Genomic DNA, 15,000 nt, shown 5'->3' with positions numbered 1-15,000 from the left:
GCCATCCCTGACCCTCTCTCTGCATGTGTGCAGTCGTGAGGGACAGACCCCAGGCTCGTCTCCCGTAGCGACGATGCCACTCAGCCGTGAAAGCCTTGGCCTTGGACGGGGCCTGTTGCCTTGGCGATGCTGGAACACAGCCACCGGCTCGGACCAGTGGCAGCCAGGGTGAACCTCAACAGTGTAACAGTGTTCCCTCCTCTCCTCCTCCCCATCTCCACCGAATGAGCAAGGTGGGATCAAAGACGGGAGGGAGGGAGGGAGAGGTGAGACCCAGCCTTCCTGGATGCCCATCTGGCTGTTCCACATCAGCGCAGATCGACTGGAGGAATAGAGGGGAGGGAACAGCTGCAGACTATCGAGATGCGGCCACAGTGTCCTAAGTGACGGGGCAGCCCAGCCTCCCAGGGGAGAGGCCTGGGGGAGGGGGGGAGGATTAGATGAGGAGTCAGTGAACAGGCTGATAAGCTGGACATGCTCCAGGCCAACGGTGAAATCTCTCCTCAACAGACAACGCGTGCCAGAGCCTCCGACCACTCGAAGGAAGTGGGGATGTGAGTCGGCACTGTCGATTCACTGACGAACCACTGCGGTGGTTCAGTCGTGTTTCGCTGTCGCTGGCTGTTGCCACGCATCGCAAAAACTCTTGCTGCTAGGTTCAGTCCTGAATAAACAGGAGGAAGAAAGAAAAAAAAAAAAACGGTGTCTGAGTTCTAACTGGACTAGCAGGCCAGACAACACGATAATGATCCAGCATCATCATCCATCAGGAGGCTCCAACTGTCCAATCAGACGGCTGAATCCTGGCAACTGTCTGTTCTCGCTGACCCGGCGCTCTTCCCCTTCCAACCCCCACTCCGCTCAGCCCCCGGAGTTGCCTAGCAACCCCCAGAGCAAGCCGCGGAGCCTCACTCGGAATACCCCGGAACTCCGGAGCGGAGATAATGAACTCCCCCTCCACCAGGCCATGGCACTTCCCATGCCCTGGATCGCCTGGAAGCCAGAAGATTCTGGCAAAGACTCCCATCTACAGAAGCAGCTTCTCCCCTGCTCTGCTCCAAACCCTCCAAAGAATCCTACATAAGGTTATACCCACAGCTTCCGACAATCTGAGAAGACAACCAAAACCCAATCTCCAATGTGCTGAAATAGGTCAACAGAGACTTTAGAACGTTCCTCTGTTGGTGTGGAAGTGAGTGAAACCCCCAACCCTATGTTACCCCCCACACAAAGGGTTTAAGGTCCTGAAGACGGGGCCGTAGAGAGGAAAGTTGAGAAGATTGCATCCTTGGACTAACACTATTAGCACGCTAAGTGAGTGCTTAAGTACAGTCTGGAGCATGATGGATCAGACCAGGCCCCTTCGGTCTCAGACAGAACCGTAATCCCCTAAAGGGGGATTCAGAGCAGTAATGGCAACCCAAATGAAAATACATCCTCCAGGGACCAGACAGGCAGAGCAGATTATGATTCAGCCTTGGGCGACACTAAACCCCTTACCCCCACTGCTAATAGTATCACACACAGACACACACACAGACACACACGTCTAGGGGCTGTCATTCGATGGACTCCAAACACCCCCTACTGAGTCAGGGTAAATATTTTCATTTCTTCTACTTCCGTGTTTTCGAGGGAGGGGGAGAGGGGTCAGATGTGGACGGAATGGGACCGCAGGTGGGGGAGAGAGGCGGCGGGAGAATTTTCTGGAAAATGTAACCACCACCCCGAGGCGAGGGAGATAGAAAAAGCTACACCACATTAAAGAACACAGGACATTACTGTGTGATCCCTGCAGGAACACCGAGCGATACACAAGAACCAGGGGGATAACAAATAACCAGGAGCTCAGGCAGGATACCTGACTAGAGTAAAGAAATGTTCGGACCCACACAGAATTCATAGTCATAGAAGATAACCAAGCATTAGTAGCATTAGTATGACTTAAAATACGACACACACACACACACACCACAGCATGTGCCTGAATAACTGTTCATTTGTTTCCAGTCCCTCCATGCAAAGCAGCTTATGCTCAAAAGGGTATTACACACCCGGAATAAATAAACAGAAAACATGGCAAAGCCGGTGAACCTCCCCTACACACACACACACACACACACAAGCTATTTTAAGACCCAAATCTGTGTATATCTCTGTCTGACCCCTCTCTCTCTCTTCCACCCACATTGAAGCTGTGTCGGGTTGTGAAAGCTCTCAGGAGTCAACGCCTAGTCCAACTCTCTTAGCACATACACACCCTTATGCATCATTACGGGTCAGGCCAAGCCAAACATAACATGAAGTGACTTATTAACGAGAGCACACTGTGTCTAGAACTTCACATGATTTCTGTGTGGGGAGGGGGGGGTGTGTGGAGCGCTCGTGCAGGTTGTGTTCTGTGGTGGGGGTGTTGGGGGTGTTGGGTCCAGGAGAGGCCAGGGCAGCGCCAGGTGACCTTGGGGGAGGGGATGCAGGGGGGGGGATTGTCATTGGGTCAGAGAATGCAATATTTCAATGAATTCAAGGACTCAGCAGCCAGGGGAATACTCACCCTGGGCAAGCCTATTCAGTATTCAGCTCTGAACGTGTGTGTGTATATATATATATATATATATATATAAGGGAACAAGGAAGAAATGGAGGCAGAAAAAAGACAGAGTGGAGGAAATACTCACAATAAGCCCTCCCTCCTGTAAGGAACAGTATCAGCCCTGGACTGTTAACACTCTGACCCCAGGCTATGAAATGACCAAGGTAAATAAGAAATAATGTGTAACCTTCCCTCTCTCCTTCCTGGGGTGACAGATGTTAAGACATCAGGGCGGAGTGATGTTTTGGAGTATAATATCTGAAAAGCATACTTTTTTAATAGAGTTGGAAGTGGGATTTATGGGTTATCCGTAAGGTAATCATGGATGTTCAGTTAGATCAAATAAAATGAAAGTGCGCAGTAGAGGACTGCAGCATGAAGCTGGTGATATAGCATGGCTTCTTTTCACCCCTCCTGTACTCACACATACAGAATACATGCTCCATCTGTCTTTTTTAGTTCATGGACAAACTCTCCTGCCCTCTGGTGGCGACAATGGAAACTGCACTCTCTGGGCAGGGAACCGAATCTGCAATCCCATTTCTTCTGCCAAGAATGAAATGCTAATTTCTCTCCACACAGCCTTCAATATAAAAGTAGGACATAGCCATGACGTTGCTTGAACCATGAATGCACTATTTATTCATGTCAATATGAATAGCAAAGATGGAAGATGGACATTATTGGAGAGAGTAGGCAATGGTTACAGTTTTCATTGATTAACAGTTTTGAACATTTGTCAACACGAGGAATGTCTTCAACGTCAAAGGAAACCGAGTATGAGTATATGAACACAGGGGAGTTACTCTACACACACACACACACACACATCTCTGCATGCAACTCAATACTAAGTAGCTATAATACCTTCATCTTCCTTCCCCCCCCCCCTCAGGAGCAGTGTTCCAGACCAGGGGTCGGTAGCCCAGGGCTTCAGAGCCACATGCGGCTCCTTGGCCACTCACGTGTGGCTCCCACACAATTTAAGGGCCAGTTGTACGATTTAGAGTCAGCCGCCTAAAAACGTCCCAGGTCACACGCAGGGTTTTGGAATGCATTCACAGCGTGTCCGACGAACGGCGCGGACCTTAACGAACTTGCAGATTTTGTTCAACAGGGGGCGAAACGCGTCGTACAGTATGAGCTGACCGTTGTGGAAAACAACCGTTTGTTTCAGCCAGTGCCATTCGACTCCACCAGTGGAGCCCAGCACGGCCTGCATAGAAGTGGACAAGCAGGAAAACAGTCGAGTGAGTCAGGTGGTCCGGAGAGATGTTTAAATAGCCAAAAACGAGAGGAAACAGGGAAGACGGAATGCAGACGTTTCGATGGAGACGAGACGGACTCTTATTCAGCCGTGGCTAACGTGACTGGGCTGCCAGTATGTTTGCTCCACAGTGAGAGGATCTCCCAGAAGGAAACGCCTCAAATGTAGAGACACTTTGATCGACACCACTCCTCTTTCAGTGCAAACAACCTGCCTGGAGATGGCAGGACGCAGGCGGTGGCCACAGGCATATATGAAAACATATATGAAACTGGGGAAAAAGGCCTTGAATTCAGTCAACCAGAAAATCTGTTTTGCTTGTGATTCTTTTGAATTGAAAGTTGGCAATAAAAACCACGTTAAAAGGCTACATCTGAGCTACCTTTGACCTCTAAAATCAAGCTGTTCCTCCATTGTGGCTACTAATGCACCTTATTTTTGTCGGACCCCCAGTCTAGACTCATCTAGTCTACGTAGTTTTGCTCCAATCACAAGTTCAAATGACTACAGTCTTGGAGTGGTCCTATGTAATACAAACAATACGACAATAACAAACTATTACCATATTCATCATTTCAAGTCCAAAGTTGAGTTCTACAGTATCTGGGATGAGCTGGGGGGGGGGGGCTTGGGGGGGGGGGCTTGGGGAGGGGCTCTGTCGCCTGTTGGGCAGTCTTGAACGTGACGGCCTTCCATCCTTCCTTCCTTGAAGTGGATCTCATAAGACGGGATAGGCATCTGCTGCCTGGACCAAACGCATGCTTTCACCTATCCCTGTCACATGTCGAATCAGATAGTTCGGAGTGAAGGAAGGAAGGTTGTATTCTGGGGCTTTTCAAACAGAGCCAAGCTCATTCTCCCTGGGGCGGCGGCGGCGGCGGCGGTGGTGGGGGGGAGACACTACCCATTTGAGGGCAACGGGCTGCCGTCCTGCAGGGGGTCTAGGAAGTAGGGCGCTCCCTGGTGCACGCGGTGGTGATGCACCCTCAGGTTGCCGCGGTGAGCGAACCTCTTGCCGCACTCGTCGCAGCCGAAGGGCCTCTTGCCCATGTGGACGTCCCGCTGGTGGGCTCGCAGGTTGCCGCTGCGGGCGAAGCGCTTGCCGCACTGGCTGCAGCCGAACGGCCGCTCGCCCGTGTGCACTCGCGTGTGCACCGTCAGCTCCGAGGGCGTGAGGAAGCTCTTGTCGCACACGGAGCAGGGGTGCAGCCTCACGCCCGTGTGGCGCAACAGGTGGCGCCGCTGGTGGGAGGGGTAGGTGAAGGCCTTGCCGCAGTAGGGGCAGGTGTACGGCCGCGCCCCGCCCCCGACGTGCCCCAGGGGGTGGGGGTGTTTGTGCGTGTTGGGGAGGGCGTTGGGCGTGTGGGGTCGGAGCGGGTCCCTCGCCGCGTTGGCCCGCCTGGGTCGGTCCCGCGGTCGCCACGACGACGAGGCGCCCCTCTGGTTGTGGTCCTGTCGCGTGTCCCTGCCGGCCTCCGGGGCCAGGTCCTGGTCGGGGTTCTGGTCAAGGAAGAGGAGGGCTGGGTCGTCCTCCTCCTCGTCCTCCTCCTCTTCCTCCTCATCCTCGTGGCCGAGCGCAGGCCTGTAGAAGTTAGCCTCGCCGTCTCCTCCTGTAGTACCCCCAGATGGAGGATAGCCTCCCCCCTCTGCCAGCAGCTCCAGTCCAGGCTCGCCACTGCGCCCGGCGTCCAGCCCAGGCAGCCAGTCCCTCTGCGGGGCAGAGCTGGGGTCCGACCGGGCTGAGGTGCCCTGGTCCTGGAGGGGTCTGGGCCTGGGGTCATCTCTGGAGGCCTCCTCCCAATGAGATACTTCAGGGAGGAGAGCAAGCTTCATTACTACTGGCAAGAGTATATAGAGAACCTAGGGAAAGCCAGACCAAGATTGAGATAGTTTGTTGGGGGGGGGGGGGGGGGCTTTCTAACTTACACACTGGCTTGGTGCCTCTCGTGTCAGCCAGGGGGACTCCCAGCCTCTGGCTCCCCTCTGAGGTATGGACTTCATCAGCATTGGGGCTAGGGCCTGATTCCTTAAACTGTGGAGCAGAGCAGGGAAGATTACCAAACAGTGAGCGCATGAGGGAGTGGGTATTAGGAAGAGTGACAATAAACATGGATGAGGAGGGGGGGGGGTGAGGGGGGGGGGCAGTTAGGTTGGAATGGATGTAGACAGAACCTACGGCATCCACCAACACATTCATCATGTTTGATGATACACAAGACGAAGGAAAGAAAGACCCTTCGAGGAAGGAAAGCCCCTGACCTCCTGTTTGAATGTGGCTCTTCCCTGCTCTGTCTCCTCCTTAACCCTGAAAGGGCTCTCACTGACCTCCTGATGGTGAGGATCTGTCTCGCTGAAGGCATCCTTTCCCGAGCTCCCTGCTGGACAGAGAAGAGTTACTGGGAGGAAGACTGGTTCGAACCATAACATTCCAGGACAACGGTGTCGTGTGGACACAGTCGGTGGTCTTACCAGCTCCTGGATCAGCCCGGTGTCTGGGACTGTTCTCTCCTCCTCCCTCTCTCCTGCCTGGTCCTGGTCCAGTTCCCACATCCCCTCCATCTCCTCCCTTCCTCAGTTTCCTCTCTGCCCGTTCCAGCCTGCCTCTTAGCGCTGAGATCTCCTCTCCTCTCTGCGTCAGCTCTGCCTGCTGCTCACACAGGCTGCTCTCGAATATCTTGGCGATCTCACACACCGCCGCCGCCAGGAGTGAGTCCATGACGGTGGCTAGCTGAGCGTGGAACGTATTCCTCACTGTCTCCATCGCTCTGACTACGGCCGACTATTATCTTTGTTGTGGCTGTCACTGCTCACCAAGGTGTAAATAAATAGCTAAGTACAATTGACCAATTAACTGGACCTATGAATAAACCTATGATACTGTCATTCTAGGCTTTTATAATACCATTTCACAACTATGCGGTCGGCTGGTAGCTGCTTGAAGTAAATTAAAAGTACCTGCCAGGTTCAATACAAGTCCACACATGGGAAGACACACTTCCAGTATCAGTATCTTTGGTTAGTCAAAACAATACCTTGGCAAGTATCCAATATACAACGAGTTCAAGTGGAGCTATATATTATTTTGTATAAAAGAGCATTTGTGCATGCCTTATTTGACGAGAAAGTACATTTGAAAACAAATTTAAAAAACGAAATATTCGACTAAATGCACAGATGACTGAATGCAATGAATTGTAGCCAAAGAAGGCAGCCACTGCCAGCGAGCTAGCGCAGCCAGCTAGCTAGCCAACTGGCTAAAGGAGCCAAATGAGCTAGATACCTAACGTTCCTGAGGATTTTTTCTTCTACCAGATCTTCTAAAGATGTAACGTCGATGAGCAGTAGCCGTGTCGGTAAGAAAATGATCAGAAAAAGGCGCACACTATATAAAATCCGCAGAGGTGTACTTCTTGCCAGCGTAGCGACGGGTGTGAAATGATGTGATGCTTGGGTCGGTCTCGCGATAGCCGTAGAATACACAGGATGGGGGCAGGGTTGTTTGTAGAATGATGCTTTTGAATCTTCCCATCCCTTTTTCCTTACTGAAACACGCGCAAACGATGCGATGCTACTTTTTTTTTTTTTACTTTTCGTTTTGTAATGAAAACACCGTACTTCACATTTCGGATCTTCAGTGGTGCCAACTGAATTGTAGTTGTATTTATAGTTCCGACTAAACTGTATCCAGTGCACCACTTGCCATTCAGTGTCAAGTTAGATTTATACTCATTATGTAAATCTGTGCGATTATGTAATATAGTTAGGAATATAATTATACAAATGCTATGAAAACACCATTACTGTAAAGATATTTTATTCACTTTCTATACATGTAAAATGGCTATTGAACTAAATATTTGGCGGTATTTGTCTCAGTTAATGCACAACAGCAGTGAAATAATTCATTTGATGCAATTATGTTACATGCGTATAACTTTCATAAAACTACATAAAAAAGCTTTCTTACAAAGCAAACAAAATCCTTCACTAGATAAGGGACATTTCTGTCATCTTCATGACATTAACTTTCAAAATAATCTGATATTCTAAACAATGTAACTTTGACTCATCTGGAATGGTACAGTACTGTAGTACAATAAATGAAGTATTTGATTAAACCATGGTTGAATTCTACAGGAGATCGGAGAACCGAGTTATCAGGCATGGAGTCGTTTATAGTGTTCCCTCAGGCTCCCCATGTATGAGAAGCCCTTTCCACAGATCTTGCAGGTGTGAGGCTTCCTTTTGTGGACATCCATCATATGTCTGCTTAGCATTATCTGGTTGGCATATGTCGTGCTGCAATCCTCACACTGCAAACTCTTGAGTGGCCCAGTGCAAATCCTATGATGTCTGGACAAGTGTGCGTGAATCCGGAAACTCTGACCACAGCGTCTGCACTGAAGCGCCTTGTCATCGGTGTGGAGGGGTACATGTTCTTTAAAGCGGCTCTTAGTGCAGAAAACCTTCTTGCACACTTTGCACTTATAGCCATTAGAGACCCTCTTGCCAAGAGTCTCCAGTACATTTCCTATGCCCTTGAGATTCAACTTACTCAAAGCAGCTAGATTTCTGTGTCTCCTGCGAGGGTTGGTGGTGTGCGTCTGGTGTTCCGTGTTCTCCTCGAAAGGGACGGTCCAGGCCAGGTCTCTCTTCCTTCCGGGATACTTCCATGGTTCGTCGTGGAAGTTTTTCACATGCATCCTTAAATAGGCCTTTGTTCGGAACTTGCGATGGCAATGTTTGCAGGTGTGCTGTTTTGGGGAGTTTGCTGAGGTAGTTCCCTCGTTCGCCAGGTAGTCGGGGAGATTCTTCTTCTTCTTGCGTGGAGAGCTAGGGGTAACGGTTTGACTGCTGGTGTTCGGTTTCCTTTCTGTTGTCTCCGTCTCCTCTTTTACCCGGCAGCACATCTTAATATGCCTTCGGAGAATACTTGGGAAGGGGAATATGTCGTGGCAGTTTGGACACTTCTTGTGAAACCATGAGTGCACTTTCAGGCCGACTTCTGTCTCAAAAATTCTCTTGCAAAATTTGCATTTATAACTAATTTGTCCTTCAATTAAGTTTGGCGGTTTCATCTGTGACATGTTGGTATTTTGGGATCTTTTGTGGTGCTTCGATTTGCGCCTTCTTTTATGCTTTGGTGCTTCAGAGTTGATGGTGGTTTCACACTCTTCTTGCTTGATCCTACCTAACATTGCCTGATTTTGACCACAGGCATACTCTGCCGCGATCAGAGGAAGGTTGAGCTGTTGGATGCTGTCTCTGAGTCGCCCCTCCAGGCCACAGTCTGCTTCCATCCCTAGGGAGAAAGGAGAGAAAGAAAATCAGTCAAATTACCTACTAGTACTCAATTATTGATTGGTATTTCCCTTCCTTCTCTTCTAACATGAAAAGATTTTGTATTTGTGTTAGATATTTTCTTCACTTCTCTCCATACAGATATGACCAAGGCCTTTAGCTGTCTTGGTATTATCAGAACAGATATGAAAGAACAGTCTAGTTAACCTGACCCTTGAGTAAGTACAGAGCATAAATATACGAGCAATATGTGGATTTAATTCAGAACGTATGTTGCAAATATATATATCAAGTAATAAACTGAGGAACTCACTTATACCAGGAGGACGTGTTGTAAGGGCTGTTATCAGGTGGGGTTCAAAGTCATCTTCGACCTGAAAACATAAATAATACAAATTCCTAACTATTCCTTAAATTCAAATGACTCCTGAGATGACCACCTGTCATTGTTAGTCACAGACCTCCTGTTTGATGTCGGGCATGCGCCACAGTGTCACAGTCAGCGGCTTTAGCGTCACACTGGGACACTCGTTCTCCTGTCCGGCATTGGAGGACGAGGCCACGAGCTCATCACTCTGGACAGGAGCGCACCAGTAGTCAGGAACTGTGTGCGCACACACGTCGCGCACACACACACAAGTGTGAGTGTCAAAAAGAAAGTGAAACAGACGAAATGTCAAAAAGGCAAAAGTGATATGCGTAACGGACCAAGTGTGGAATTACTCCAACCAGCCCATCCATCACCGAATAACGACAGAAGAAGCGTTTCAAATTACCATCATCTCGTGTATCTGGATCTGTCATCATCATGTTTTTGCTAAAGGTCTCCACGTCAACATGCAGTTCCACTGCTGGTATCTGTTTCCCCTCTTCAGCATCGCCCCTCAGCCTCCTCTCTGCCTTGTCCAGCTTGCCCCGGAGCATAGAGATCTCCTCCACATGCTGAGTCAGCTCCAACTGCTGCTCACACAGGCTGCTCTCGAAGATCTTGGCGATCTCACACACGGCAGTCTTCATAACGGCATCCATGATGGTCCCCAACTGCATCCTAAACGCCCTCCTGGCATAGTCTGACATCTTGACGAGCTGTGTGACTTTGCTGGCGGCAGAGCTGTCAAACTAAGTTAGTTCTGGCATTAAAAGATGGTAATATTAAGCCATACATATAAGTGTGATGCTGGTTTGCTGCCCTACCTCATTGTATAGTGAGGTTTATGTATCTGGTCATGTTTACTGTGGCCCTGAGAGCTCCATGCATTGCAACTTTTTCCCAAAAAACTAATGCTAAATAGACAAAACGTTCAGCATTTAGAAACCGCGGTCCAAATTCAGACAACAGACAACATGACACATTACAGGCAACACAACACATGACAGAAATGTGCTACAAATATTAACACAACACATTACAGACAACCCAATAACGCGTTACAATTATAACAAACGACATGGGAGGTGTTTTCAGAGGACACTTATGTAATGAACACGTAATACTTATTTTTAAGATACATTTTAGCACACACACCACTGACTTTTGATCATGAGCGGTTGTAAGTCACTACGTATCCTTTTTTGTTGTCTGTAATTGCTGTGCGTTTCTGTAATGTCGTGTTGTCTGAATTTCACGGGCGTTTTCTAAATGCTATTTTCTTTTTCTTTCATTTCTTAAATTCCTTGTGTTTATGTTCCTTGTTTTGTTTATTTGCGTTCTTAAATGGCAGTGCGTAGAGTTCCGTACTGGCTGGCATGAAGCCTACCTGTGCGTTAATTGGGTACCAGGGCCACTGTAGATACGTACCACTATGGAATGAAGCTGGTTAGAGCTACGTCTGCAGTTAGCCTAGCTAACCCCTGGCTGGTTAGATTTTTGAATGTTTCACTATGGCTGAAATGTTCATTCAAATGCAAAAAAAACAAACATACATAATCAGATTTCAAAGTTAGTTATAAAATCTAAGCCAGCTATAGCATCCACGCACGCTACGTAAACAGCTAGCAAATACATTGTTGTTGAACCCCTAGAGTACAGTATCAGCTAGCCTATTCAATAATAAAATAAAACATACACCTGATAGAATAAAGACCGTAGAAGACGCTGCACTTTAGAGTTTGTCGTCGACGTTTAGATATATCAGAAGCCAACATTAACCACGAACTACACTAATTTCACATTTTAACAGTCCCAGAAATTCGGTCACCCCACTGTCCCTCCGTTTTCCATGTGTTAGCTTCTTCTGTCTTCTTCCAATTCTTCGACGTTATGTTGCGTTACCGCCACCAACTGGGCTTTCCAGAAAAATGCATGCATGGTGCCTCCTACGTTTGAACGTTCTGACTTATTCTGTCAAATATACAGTTTATGCCGATTGCTAACATACTTGTTGCGGAATTTGTGTAACACAGTTAGATGGGTTCAGATTGTGTCAAAACTACAAACAAGTCAAATAACCATAACACTTGGAGGTAAACATAGGCTTTTACATCTCTGTCAAAAAGACTGCCATCAAAACCTGTCAAGGGATTGGCCTTACTGGCTCCATTGAAAATGAATGGAAGGCATTGCGTCACTCGCAGAGTCCCTGTAGTGGACATGCACTTTAAGGGGGACAGTATCAATTGAAAAAGACAGTCACACCTGTCCAAGAAACTTTCTAAAGTTGCACCATTATTATGAGCACATAACTTCCCAATTCCAAGATAGCACGAGTAGAATTGAAGTATGTATCTTGCGGTAACACGTACGGTCCAATCAGTTCGTTGTGGATGTATCACAATCAAGGATGGGAACAATCCGTTTTAGAATGTTTTTTTGTTGTTGTTCCAGAGACATTCTCTGGTTGTCCCCAAAAAGGGCAATGTTTCCGCAATCAACACGACAAGGGAGACATTTGTCAAACCATTACGACCGTTAAAATGCGTAAATTTACCAGATCAACGTAACAACTATATGCATTTAGGCCTACTGATAATAAGCGTAATTTAATGAGCTGTCTGAAACCGTTCTGATCATAGACATTGGTTCTGACAATAGCCTATGGACAATATTCTCAACAGGAGATTCATAATAATAGCCCAAAAAAGAACGTGGCAGCAATTGAAAATTGTAGGATAAAATTCAAAACACTGAAGACGCCATGATTAATGTTTTTGTCTTCACATCTAGGAACAAAAATTATAAATTACTTCAAAATAACTTTGCCACACACATGTATTAACTGATAGGCTAAATGCTGAGATTAAAAATAAAAGGGAAAGAACCATGACTACAATAGGGATTCACTGAAATGTATTATTGCACAGATCGAGCACAAACTTTCAGATCAGAAGGTGAATCAGGCATTATTATTTGCAAAAACACCAAGCAGCATATGAGAGGTGGGGGCAGGGTGACAACCAGCCCCAACACCAAGCAGCATTCTTGGAAAGACAAGTAAAATAACACAAATACCACTGCTACTACTGCTACTACTTCAAATAATAATTATAATACTACTGCTACTACTACTTTTGTCTTCTAGTACATAATTTTTTTGTTCTTTTTTGGGGGGTTAAACATCTTGAAATAAAAATCAAGCATTATTGTTTGCAATAACACCAAGCAGCATATGAGGTGGGGGCAGGGTGATTCCCAGCTACAACACCAAGCAGTATTCTTGGAAAGATAAGTATAATAATACAAATACCACTGCTACTACTGCTGCTACTACTACTAATAATAATTATAATAAGATGCATACAAATTAAATCAATTCAAATAACAAACATACAACAATCATTTAATAAGGGCTAATCTATGCCATTTTATGTCACAAACCAATGTGAGTTGCTAACAACATATGTTAAGGTTTTGATGCTTTAGTCTGAGCATTCACTTTTAGTGTATAAGCAGTCGACAAAAACGGTTATTCAATTGGGTTCTGTGTTCTTGAGCACAGACAATGATTAGTAGTTTACTTATATTTAAATATAAAACTTCACATGAATGATTTGATGAATGAATTTTATTACATATCTGGAACTGAGATACCAAATCATTTTGGTGTTATTCACATAAAGGTATGGGGTTGGTGGATAATATCACGCTGAAAACTGAGTTGTCATGGGCCACATTCTGGGGATTGAAGTCAAAGAAGTCGATGTACATCCTAAAACAAAGGTTGACAATTTTTGTGAATGTACAGGTGAGAGAATGTGAGTGGGTTACTTTAAAGGGTTAAAGATAAATAAGGAGGAGGAGTGTACCTGTTAGATGGAATACCAAGGTGTTTCTTTAGCAATCCACACAACAGTTTTGAGTACTTCATGTTCTGTTCCTCATTAATTCTCCCAATAGTACGGATGTCACAGTGGGCACAGGGCTCTGACGTTCCCCCAAAAGTCATGGTCTGGCTTCCAATGATGTTGATGCAAAAGTACTAATGGGGATAAAGCACATAGGAGACAACTGAACAGAATGTTTGGCTCTTATCCAGCACATAGTTGGCCTTGTGGATATAAGGTCAATTTAAGGTTACAAAAGAAGTGGCAACTGCAGTTACAAAGTGAATCACAACTGTGAACTATGGACTATTATCCCTTGTATTAGTAGGATTTCAGAAGAGCAGCATGTACAAGAGCTAGGCATATCTAAAAGCAGCCTCGCTCACAGGATTAGGAAACTCACCTTTTCTGGTAAACACATGGCTTTGGCCAGTTCCACGGTCGCCTCAGAATAAAGTTCTTGCGGGACGTCTTCTTTGGCCACATTGGTATGCACAACGAAAATAGGCATTATTGCTGTTATGATACTGAAACACAGCCAGGTAAGACAAACAGTTTAGAGTTGTTTGAAGCATCCTATTTAAATGTTGGCATGTGGGTAAGGAGTGATGTCAGACCTGGTCAATCCACCAATCGAAGTTTTGTATTAGCGGGCAGTAATATGCAAACCTGTACATCTTGTTTCGAGTTGGGTTTGGAAATAATGTCAGTTCAGGACAAACAGGTTAAAACACTTCATGTCACGGCCACAGCCGTGCCCCCCTGGTTTTTGGTTTTGCCCTGCCCTAGTGTTTCCCTGTCTCATTGTCTTCACGTGTCTCGTTGAGTTCTCGTTAGTTTCATTGTGTCCACCTGTGTCTTGTTTGTTTCTGTGTATTTAGGTTCCCGTTTTGTATCCAGTCTTTGTCTTAGCATTACCCTTTGTCGCTGCGTGATACCCTGTCTGTGTCTCAGTTTTTGAGTATTAAACTAGTGATGGGGGAAACGAAGCTTTTCGAAGCAACGAGCTATTTGACACAATTGTCTCGAAAAAGTATCGCTTTTTAGAAGCGTTTGATACATCTTCTCCATAGGGACATCTGCTGGTCAGTTTGTGATATGGCGACTGTATCGAGCGATGGAAGGAATCAAGTGACGTCAAGTCCTCGAGACGTCAGTCTCATAATCGTCATTGACAACTTGATAAATAAAGGTTATGTGACAAATGTTTCGATTTGCAAGTGTTAAAAATATGTTATCATATATATTGTTGTATTATAAACAACGTAACGTCTTTGCTACCTTACGTTTTTGAAATTTAGTTTTAGGTTCTTATTACATTACTTTCACATAGTCCAATTGCGAATGGCCTCGTGGTAAGAGCGCAACCCTTCAATCAGATGTAGTGAAATCGCATCCCCCCATCCCGTTTAGTAGAAGTATATTCTAATAGAATATATTATTGTATGACAATGTAAGCTAGCGGTTAAGGTTTAGGAACATGCTTTTGCAACCGGGAAAGGGATGGCCACATTTGAAGGCTGGTAAAACTAGAGAAAGATGTAGGTTATATGCTTGTGTACACCTACTATCTCATATC

General features: G+C 46.3%; 3 protein-coding genes across 15 annotated transcripts; all 3 read right to left on the bottom strand.

Moving 5' to 3' along the window:
• Window positions 1-4,499: 4,499 nt before the first annotated feature.
• On the bottom strand, window positions 4,500-7,319 carry LOC146302626 (uncharacterized). 4 transcript variants are annotated; one of them, XM_084695479.1, is made up of 4 exons: window positions 6,330-7,319; window positions 6,120-6,238; window positions 5,787-5,892; window positions 4,500-5,668 (listed from the first exon to the last, which is right to left on the bottom strand). In XM_084695479.1, exons 1-4 carry the CDS (start codon window positions 6,619-6,621, stop codon window positions 4,761-4,763), a joined length of 1,425 nt encoding a protein of 474 aa, XP_084551605.1. In that variant the 5' UTR covers window positions 6,622-7,319; the 3' UTR covers window positions 4,500-4,760. The 4 variants fall into 4 exon arrangements, with proteins under 4 accessions (XP_084551605.1, XP_084551620.1, XP_084551613.1 ...); XM_084695494.1 differs by having other exon boundaries at window positions 6,186-6,238; XM_084695487.1 differs by having other exon boundaries at window positions 6,120-6,235.
• A 338-nt stretch (window positions 7,320-7,657) lies between these two features.
• On the bottom strand, window positions 7,658-11,417 carry LOC146302625 (uncharacterized). 10 transcript variants are annotated; one of them, XM_084695460.1, is made up of 6 exons: window positions 11,228-11,417; window positions 10,960-11,046; window positions 9,938-10,280; window positions 9,623-9,765; window positions 9,475-9,535; window positions 7,658-9,162 (listed from the first exon to the last, which is right to left on the bottom strand). In XM_084695460.1, the coding sequence occupies exons 3-6, from the start codon at window positions 10,236-10,238 to the stop codon at window positions 8,018-8,020; spliced, it is 1,650 nt and encodes a 549-aa protein (XP_084551586.1). In that variant the 5' UTR covers window positions 10,239-10,280; window positions 10,960-11,046; window positions 11,228-11,417; the 3' UTR covers window positions 7,658-8,017. The 10 variants fall into 10 exon arrangements, with proteins under 10 accessions (XP_084551586.1, XP_084551534.1, XP_084551526.1 ...); XM_084695408.1 differs by having other exon boundaries at window positions 10,919-10,961; window positions 11,230-11,417; XM_084695400.1 differs by lacking the exon at window positions 10,960-11,046 and adding an exon at window positions 10,356-10,445 and having other exon boundaries at window positions 9,938-10,272; window positions 11,230-11,417.
• A 1,737-nt stretch (window positions 11,418-13,154) lies between these two features.
• Window positions 13,155-14,209, bottom strand: LOC146302624 (macrophage migration inhibitory factor-like). Its single transcript, XM_084699113.1, has 4 exons — window positions 14,039-14,209; window positions 13,825-13,948; window positions 13,404-13,576; window positions 13,155-13,306 (listed from the first exon to the last, which is right to left on the bottom strand). Exons 2-4 carry the CDS (start codon window positions 13,930-13,932, stop codon window positions 13,204-13,206), a joined length of 384 nt encoding a protein of 127 aa, XP_084555239.1. The 5' UTR covers window positions 13,933-13,948; window positions 14,039-14,209; the 3' UTR covers window positions 13,155-13,203.
• Window positions 14,210-15,000: the final 791 nt, after the last annotated feature.

Source organism: Hypomesus nipponensis, chromosome 1 (assembly GCF_054491055.1).
Source record: "Hypomesus nipponensis isolate SF chromosome 1, ASM5449105v1, whole genome shotgun sequence".
Lineage (NCBI taxonomy): Eukaryota > Metazoa > Chordata > Actinopteri > Osmeriformes > Osmeridae > Hypomesus > Hypomesus nipponensis.
This window is presented reverse-complemented; position numbering and strand designations above follow the sequence as displayed.